Source organism: Borostomias antarcticus (genome assembly GCF_949987555.1).
Source record: "Borostomias antarcticus genome assembly, chromosome: 7".
NCBI classification, from domain to species: domain Eukaryota; kingdom Metazoa; phylum Chordata; class Actinopteri; order Stomiiformes; family Stomiidae; genus Borostomias; species Borostomias antarcticus.
This window is the reverse complement of record NC_140240.1, coordinates 25,051,758-25,061,180: the sequence shown is the minus strand read 5'-3', so window position 1 is coordinate 25,061,180 and position 9,423 is coordinate 25,051,758. Positions and strand designations below refer to the sequence as shown.

Genomic DNA, 9,423 nt, shown 5'->3' with positions numbered 1-9,423 from the left:
ACCAACACTTTGCCCACACTGGGTTTGAGCTCGGGTCCTCTGTCTTACGAACACACGTGACCGCCTCTCACAAACACCGCTACTGGCTACGCCACCGAAAAGCTAGCAATTCGGTGACGCGGGTGGGTGGTATTTATACTGAGGAATGAGTTTAACCAATTCAACTCAGTTACACCTACATACAGGGAAGAAAAAATGTTTCTCTCAGACCACAGTGGAACACGCACAGAACGACAAAAGCACCATTTGTATCAACTTCATACAGTGGCGGGTTCCATTCGGAGCAGTATTTCTATTGGCTGGCTTCACTTGGGTGTAGTCGATATGTTTGCTGGAGCAGCGCATTGTGAAAGAACAGGTAAACCCCAGAGCAGTATTATGTTAAAATTATCAAAACATAAATTTTCTCAGCCTTACACGACACATGCACGTTGTTGGGTCCTGAGCAATACACCTGCCAGATATCAACTTCATACAGTGGCCTGGTTATGGGGCGGTGGAGATATTCGGGATACAGACAGACACCGTTGACAATCGACCAGCGACTGTATAAGCATAAAGTGCTAACTTTGTCACGCCACAAATCAGACATTTTTAATTAAATGATTTGCCCTTATGACCCTTGACGTGATGGAATCAGGTAAAGAGTTCATGAGAAGATCATTAAAAAACAAAGAAAAACAGTTTCTCCACCATCTTGGAATGCGTCTCTTAACACTATACATGTACATGTGCAATTTCAGACTAATCAGGCTTACGGTTTATGAGAAGAAACATTTGATAGGTTTTGCCAAATTTGCAACATGCAAAAAAATCCATCATGGCGGACGTCATGGGTTCTTGAGGCAAATTTGTTCCCCATGAGGAAAAATATAAGTATACATGTTTTCATACATTTTCATCAAATGGGGTGGAAATGCCAGCATTTTGAAATTTTCGTTTTAAATCGGTTACTGTAGCGACACCTATGGACGAATCTTGGTCATTCTTTCCACTGCATGTCCTTGGGTCCTGAGCAATACACCTGCCACATATCAACCTCATACAGGGGCCAGTTGAGGAGATTTGGGGGTTACAGGGAGTGCAGACACACGCACGCTCCATTTCTCTCATTAGCCTATATGATGGATTACATTACTTGATGGTGCACTACAACGAAGACAGATCAGAAGGAGATCTTTGCTTCACTCTGCAGATTAACTATATGTAACAGTGAGAACAATACCAACTGTTTCAGAAATACCCTGGCTCTTTTTTCCCCTCTCAATACTCACATGCTTAAATAGCCTCACACACACACGTGTACCACACACACACACACACAAAGGAATTGAAATGATTAAATGGGCTACTCCGACTCCCCCTCTCTAGATGAGGCATTTGTGTACACAAAGGGGATCTAGAAACACCACTGCCATGCTGTTCCACCTTCATCGCTCTCTCTCTCTCTCTCTCTCTCTCACTCACTCTCTCTCTCTCTTTCTGTTTCACTCTTCCTTTCTTCTCTCTTTCCCTCAAACACGAACACCTACAGAAGGCAACCAATCATTGTTCAAATAACAAAGCCCTAGCAACCTACCGCCTTCCTCGACACAGCCCTGGTGTGTGTGTGTGTGTGTGTCCAGTCCAGTGGGCACCTAGTGCCCCCCCGCCCCTCCTGCTATAAAAAGCAAAATGGACAGTGCCCCCTGAACCGCGGACCCTGCCCCCACAAGTCTTAAAAAAGCCTTGTCTCTCTCTCCCACAGCGGATGGTCAGCTACTACTAGCTGGGACTGGTATATCAGAGACAGATAGAGAATCTGCTAATTAGCATGTGCGTTCCTACACGTTTCACTGTGTCCTTTGTGTAAGGGGTGTAGATATGCATACCCCCGCCCCACCCACCCACCCACCCACCCAACCTATTCACAGGCATTTTGTTTCAAAGGACACAGCGGCCTTTTTATGGAGTGCATTTCTCTTTTATGCTCCTTCGCTTGTGTCCTACCATGGTAACCCAGCATGCATTGTGATGCCTTTTGTGTGTGTTTGCGTTCTTTGGCTTTCTCCAACCCCCGCCCCCTCTTCTTCCGACCGGTCGCTGGCTGCCATAGGCCCATGCCGTGTGGGCGGCACGCCAAGCCCCCAGCCATGCGCCACACAGGTGGGTTTTGTTGTGTGGCCGCCGCCGCCGGCGGGCCAGAATCCTTCGCCCACATCTCGCTCGACGAACGAGGGAGGGAAAGCGCTGAGAGTACGCAGCAAAACTCTCGGCTCTCTGGAAGAACGTGGACACCGAGGGATTTCTCATTAGGCGTCGGCCTCCACCCGCATTCTGGGTTTTTTGAGACGCCATTACTGTATGATTGAGGTGTGCAGGCAAGATCATTGTTAAGTGCATTAGGGGTAACTAGTAACAAATGGCCACGATATTGCAACACATGAAAGCAATAACGACAGTTTTGTTCTACTGATAGACCTTATGCAAGTGCAGTATTTGATTAAAAACATCAGCACCAGCTGGTCAATTCTGACCGGGGCTTAACTAGACAATTCAGCATAGACGTGGACGAGGGAGTGAGGGGGGTCATTAGTGGAGGTGTTTATGATCCCTAGCCTCTTTGGAATAATATGACCAACTTTAGTGAGCCCATGCAGGATTGGTGCTGGGTCATTTATGAGGTGATTGTGTGTGTGTGTGTGTGTGTGTGTGTGTGTGTGTGTGTGTGTGTGTGTGTGTGTGTGTGTGTGTGTGTGTGTGTGTGTGTGTGTGTGTGTGTGTGTGTGTGTGTGTGTGTGTGTGTCTGAGGAAAAGAGAGAATGCTGGGTCACTCAGTGGTTGGCAGCAATGAAGCTAGGGGGTGTAGTGTTAATTGTGTGTGTGTGTGTGTGTGTGTGTGTTTTGAGAGAATGTGTGTGAGTGTGGGGTCTGCATCAACTAACAGCAGCAATACAGAGAGGAATCTGAGTTGAGACAATTTTCTGCCTGCGGCCAAACATGCATGCACACACACACACACAAACACACACACACACATCCATCACATGCAAGACTCCCTAGAGCCAGAGCAGCAATCACCAAATACTGAAGCAGACGCACACACACACACAGATATTTTGTAATGTGTGTTCTTGGCAAAGCCAAGTTGGAGCAGGGAAAGACTGACTTCAAAAACAACAATCATTCTATCAATCATCGTTTTGACTATTGACACTAGTTGGTTTGGACTTCAGATCCACTGCTTAGCCTTTGATAAAACAAAAAACAAGTATATATCTGTGTTTGTGTTTGTATAATATGTCCTGCATGGGCTGTTAATAATGTCTGGATAAAATCATCATGACTGGCTAATGTTAAGGTGAGGTTTAGATCCCAGAGACTGATCCTCTTGCTGAATATTTCAGGTGAAACTGAAAACGCATTGCAATTATTTGGCCACAAGGTGGAGGAATAGTACCTTAAATGCACACACACGCAACATAACATGATTCTGCTGAATACAGTTTCTAATTAAACATGCATTGGCCTATACGAAACTGTGATATGAACGCTTCTAACAAGATTTAAGCTCAAATCGTTTTTCGTTGTGTAACGTCTTATGCTGTCTATAAAGCGCTATGCTTACAGTGAAACCCATCCTTCCAATGTGCCCAAAATTCTGCCTGTCTCTTTAAGGGTCGTCTCCAAAGTCGAGCATCTGACGTCGGCTTGGCAGATCCATACCGCGGCGCTCCAGCGGAGACGGGAATCTCACGGCGGGAGAGACGGGCCACTTCAAACTGCACCTGAGCGCCTTTTCCCAGTCCTGAGCCAAAAAAGCAGGTAAGGTGTCTTTTTGTTGTTCTTTTTAACATAATTTATACCATTTACTGTCTTCCTGTAGATGTTTGTTTTTTTCACTCCAAGGTCCAAGGAATTATAGGTGAAATTTACGCAGTAGCCTAGTTATGGTACAGTAATTTCGTAAATAGGTCTATCAGGGATGTTTTAAAATATTTTAGGAAGCTACAATTGAATATAAAGGCATCAGCCTACAATGAATCCACAAAACGAAAATGTACTTGTGCTATTTCATGGTTTTAACTTTTTCATATGAATGCCAAACTAGTTATCAATTGACTGCGGTCGGTGTTTTAATCCACTCATATTAATGTCTTAAAACCGACTCAGAATAACCTATTCAGTATTTTCTGCGAAAAAGTTGAATTTCTCTTTCACACATCCGACTTTGCATAGACTTGACAGGAAACGAATGTTGAGTGAACGTCATAGGATTTTTTCATCCTTAGGCTATTTGAATGAACTGTAGGGTTGAGCAGTGGACCATTAACCTTTTACCCTACGGGTATTTTTGTGTTTTCACTATTTCTCTGTCCCTTATGATTAAAACGTGTCAGTTTCACTACCCAAAACCCCTACTACTCCTTTGTCAGTTCATTAGCAAGATATCACACTGATTTAATGCAACTTTACTTAAAGTGAGTGAATTAATTTGCATACCAGATACACTAAAAAAGAGAGAGAGAGAGAGAATCATTTGTAATAGTAGAAGTTTTATTCTACTATTTTATTTTTACACGCTTTGAAGTTCCAAATAGGTTCCATGTAGAACCCTACGGCTCCGAGAGCCCTTTTCGGCTCCTTAAGATGTGTTTGGAACCCAAAAATGTTCGTTCTGCCTTGAAAAAGGATTTAAGAGAACTGTTCTATGGTTCGGTTGCTACAAACAATTCTATACAGCACATTTTTTCATGAAGGGCAATTTACTGTTACACGCTCAATATACTTCTGCTCCACAGAATTTCATTCCAAGATGGACACAGAAGTGCAACAAGAGTTTAAGCCAGCAGAGAGTGATATGATGGGTGGGTTCGCCATGTCATCCTTCCATAGCGAAGCTGTGCTTTCACTTTGTAACTTAACACGTGCAGTCTACTCTCACATTATGAATAATTACTTTATTATTATTATTATTATTATTATTGTTGTTGTTGTTTTTTGTTATTATTATTGTTATTATTATTAATAATAATAATAGTAATACTTATTATATTATATTAATATACTGTATTAACTCCAGAAGGCGGATGTATGTGTTGGCCTTGCCTGTCTGTGAGATGATGAAGGAATATGTCCCCTCACAGATACCAGCAGTGGTGTGACGGACCTGGGGCCCCAGAAAGAGAGGGAGGAGGAGCAGGAGGAGGGACGAGCCAGAGAAGAGGAGGCCCCGGAACAGACCTCAGTCAATGACAATGACATGGAGTACAGTGAACCTGCAGACAAGGGAGAGGTGACAGGTGTGACACATGCACGCACGCACCCGCACGCACGCACGCACTCATGCACGCACGCACACACACACACACACACACACACACACACACACACACACACACACACACACACACACACACACACACACACACAGAGTCATGCCTACTGAGCATCCACACAGCCAGACAGTCAAATGTACACACAGTCTTGCACAAACACACATAGATACTAGTTCTGATACCCGTTGGAGCACTAAGGACACCAACTAAATACTGTACATCTGCTATCACTCCAGCGTAGCCGATCCAATTAACTTATCTGCTAGTCTTGATACTTGTTGGAGAGATCAGTAGTTAGAGCCATTTAGTCAATTATATATATGCCCGTCTCCTCCCCAGAACACACTATAGCGGACCTGTATTTTTTGGCAAGTCCCGTCTGACTGATAGCTTGATTTGGCTATTGTTTGCAGTGTTGGGCAAAGCTGAGCAACGGCAAAATAATTAGAGTCTAGGCTGGCGCGAGGTAATAGTTCAGCGTTTGTATCAGGGCTGGTATGAGGTAGTAGTTCAGCGTTTGTATCAGGGCTGGTGTGAGGTAGTAGTTCAGCGTTTGTATCAGGGCTGGTGTGAGGTAATAGTTCAGTGTTTGTATCAGGGCTGGTGTGAGGTAAATGTGAGGTGGGCTAGCTGCTGCAGCTGTATGTAACAGCTACTGCTAGAACTACTACGGACCGGGCAATCTCCATGCACCCACCGGCGAAGTCTGTGCGTCTCTAGCCCACTCAGGGGCTGAATTGTGGGGTCCGTGGCGTGGACAGTGGCGTAGTGGCAAGACTCCGCCCCCTCAGGTCAGAGCTCGTCGGGGACAGTGTATCCCTCTCCGGGCCACCTACCCGCCTCCACCGGTGAAGACCATGTGTCTCTAGGCCACTCAGGGGCTGAGTTGTGGGGCCCGTGGCGTGGATAGTGGTGTGGTGGTGAGACTCCGCCCCCTCAGGTCAGGGACAGTGTAACCCTCTCCGGGCCACCTACCTGACTCCACCGGTGAAGACCATGTGTCTCTAGCCCACTCAGGGGCTGAGTTGTGGGGCCCGTGGCGTGGATAGTGGCGTGCTGGTTAGGCTCCACCACCTTGGGTCACAGCTAGTCGGGGACAGTACAGTGACCTCCGGGCAATTTCCATGCATCCACCATTGAAGACTGTGTGTCTCTGGCCCATTCAGGGGCTGAAAAGTGCGTTCTGTGGCGTGGATAGAGGCGTGGTGGTGAGGCTCCGCCCCTTTTTGGTCATAGCCAGTCAGGGACGGTGTACACCTCTCTGGGCTACCCACCGACCCCCACCAGTGAAGATCTTGTGTCTCTATTCCACTTTGGCTGAGTTCTGTGCTACCACATTAGTTATAAAAGGGTGCCTGCACCTTTAAAAGAGGCTGCACATGCACACAAATTCAAAAAAAGCAACAGCTGCCACCACTCTAATCCCAACTGACACTCTGATCCTAGACATGGTCCGCTTCACACAGCTCTATCGCGAAAACTTTAAATGTTACAGCTTATATATTGACACCATAGGAATCCTGAGAACTTGCAGAATATTTCTATGTATAATATTGGGGCATTCGTTTATAACTGGGAGGTGGCAAATTGCGACTTGCTACTAGGAATTATTAAATAAAACACTGCATGAACTCGCACTTCCTCGTCGCAAATGTTTCTCAGCCCCCAGTTGCCGGCTGACGTCAATATCATATCATATCATCAGCATATCATTCGCTATAGCTCGAATGCACACAGGTCGGAGGTAGGTATTTTGCCACTTGCGACTTGCCATTTCCGACCACAAACGAACACTGTAGGCATGGCGACAAGTTAGAAAAAGGGTAAAAATGCAAAATTAGCAGCTCAAAAGTTAGTGCGGCAATGGGGAGCGCAGGTGCCGAACAAATCATCATACCTCAAAAACGGTAAGTCAGACAGCTTAGATACTTACATTGTACGAATCAGCACAGTTGTGTGAACATTTCACTATATAATATGTGTATGAGCTGTTAAAACTGTAGGCATAGCGACAAGTTAGAAAAAGGGTAAAAATGCAAAATTAACAGCTCAAAAGTTAGTGCAGTGTCATACGTTTCAATGGGGAGTGCAGTTCCCAAACAAATCGTCATACAGCGAAAACTGTAAGTCACACAGCTAAGATACTTAGATTGTACGAATCAGTACAGTTGTGTGAACATTTTGATATATAATATGTGTGTGAGCTGTCAAAATTGTGAGTGCCAGCAGTTTACAAAATGTATGAATATTTTCAAAGCAACTGCTGTCACCACTCTAAAAACATAACGTTTCTGAACATTCCAAAAGCAGTTTCAAGCACTTTCAATGGGACAATTTTTTTTTGTAAAAGTTACATTTCTAAAAAACTATTAAAAAAAAAATCTAAAATCTGAATGGATCCGTTAAAGAGCTAAACATTATGGACATATTAAAGTTTGAATGACGTTTTTAGCACAAAGTATGAAGAAGTAGTTAAGGAGACAAATAGTGGGAATATCACACCTAATTAGCCAAAACGTTGATTTATTAAATATCCGGCCCTGTCACGGTGTGTCCGGGACCCCGGAACGCCGTCCGAGGAGGAAAGTCCGGACAGAGGGAAGGACCGCCAGCGATGGCACCAAATTGGGTTGTTCATAATTAAAACACCCACCTGTCATCAAAGTCACAAGTGCCAGAGCTATTCTTTGCCGATCACCACATAGAGCTATAGTATAGTGCAAGACGAGAGGCCCTTCGGTCAGAGTTATACCCACGGTCTCGGGGTGTTGAACAGCCTCAACGGAAAACTGTGCTGACTCTGAATGATCAGCTGGAGCAGTAGGGGGGCTGCTGTCCTCTCCTACTCTGGCCTCAGCCCGGCGGATAGATCCAAACCTGCGCCGGTCACGGTTCTCTGGACCTGGGCTCTCAGGGCCTGTGTTTGGGCCTGTGTGTGCGTATGTGTGCCTGTGAGTATGCCTCAGTCTGTGTGCGTGTGTGTCTGCGGGGTGTGTCTTGAGTCTGTGTGTGTGTGTGCGCGTGTGTATCTCAGTCTGGATGTGCGCGTGTGTGTGCCTGCCTGCGTCTCTCTCTCTCTCTCTCTCTCTCTCTCTCTGCAAAGTTTCCACAGCGCCTCAGAGGCGACACAAAGCGCGACACAAAGCGTCAGCCCCGCCAGCCTGTCGAGCTACCGCCGCGACCACAGAGCGGTTTCTCGATGGATGGAGGCTAGCTAAGTCAGAGAGGGGAGGGGCTGGGCCGACGCCCTACAGCGGGGGCACGCAAGGGCAGGCTAGCGCTCGCTCAACACCCTACCGTAGGTGTGAACCGCCATCACAGGGAGCGAGGCGCCGCGGCCTCGCACACACACACACGTACACACTTGACTGGCAGTCCACCTCAGCACAGCCTCCCTCCCGGGGTGTCTGGGATACACCCTGCAATTCCTATACAGGGGCTGGAGGAGGATGTGTCAATGTGTGTGTGTGTGCAAGGTGTTTCTCAATACCCATTGCCGTCTGCAGCACGCACTTGTGGAGCATCGGTTCTGTTACCACCCTCGCTGGCGTCAAGGTATACGCGTACGTGAATGCTTTGCCGATTTTTGGGGGACAACCGTGAGTTCGGAGGTTTGGGAAACTCGGCACACTGCAGATACAGTAGATGTTTGTCAAATGAAATACAGTAGCGGTAGGTGTTTGGGTGTACACCGAATTTAAAGTGCTTACTACTGATACATACTACAATACTTTAGCGTGCGGGGCCAATATTATGAACAGACATTGGCTCAGACTATCCACAAACTATCAGCTTCAGCTTTTCTGGTACGCAACAGCTAGCTGAAGGGAAACGTCAACCGACAGGGGAATGCTGCGACTCTGGCGTCTGTCAGATCGTCTACAGGGTTAACCGTAAAGAATCAGCCCTGTTATTCTCACAAGAAGATGAAAGATATCATTATGCGCTCTCCTGCGTGCGTTCCTGTTCAGCAGTGACTTCTCCTTGCCCTGGTTTGAGTTTCTTGTACGCCAGAGGAAACGAGAGACGCGCCAGAGGAGCCTTTTATCTCAGGCACACATCTTCTGAATGTTCTCTGTGAACACCGAGCGCTGCCCTAAATTAA

The 9,423-nt window shown here is 46.3% G+C and overlaps 1 protein-coding gene across 1 annotated transcript in view; it reads left to right on the top strand.

Annotated features, from left to right (window-relative positions):
* Positions 1-3,674: 3,674 nt before the first annotated feature.
* Positions 3,675-9,423, top strand: part of LOC311311552 (zinc finger protein Aiolos-like) — a 12,970-nt gene continuing 7,221 nt past the window's right edge. The window contains exons 1-3 of the mRNA XM_084441300.1: positions 3,675-3,804; positions 4,782-4,847; positions 5,127-5,282. Coding sequence (XP_084297426.1) covers positions 4,796-4,847; positions 5,127-5,282 — 208 coding nt within the window. The 5' untranslated portion in view covers positions 3,675-3,804; positions 4,782-4,795. The remainder of the gene's footprint in view (positions 3,805-4,781; positions 4,848-5,126; positions 5,283-9,423) is intronic.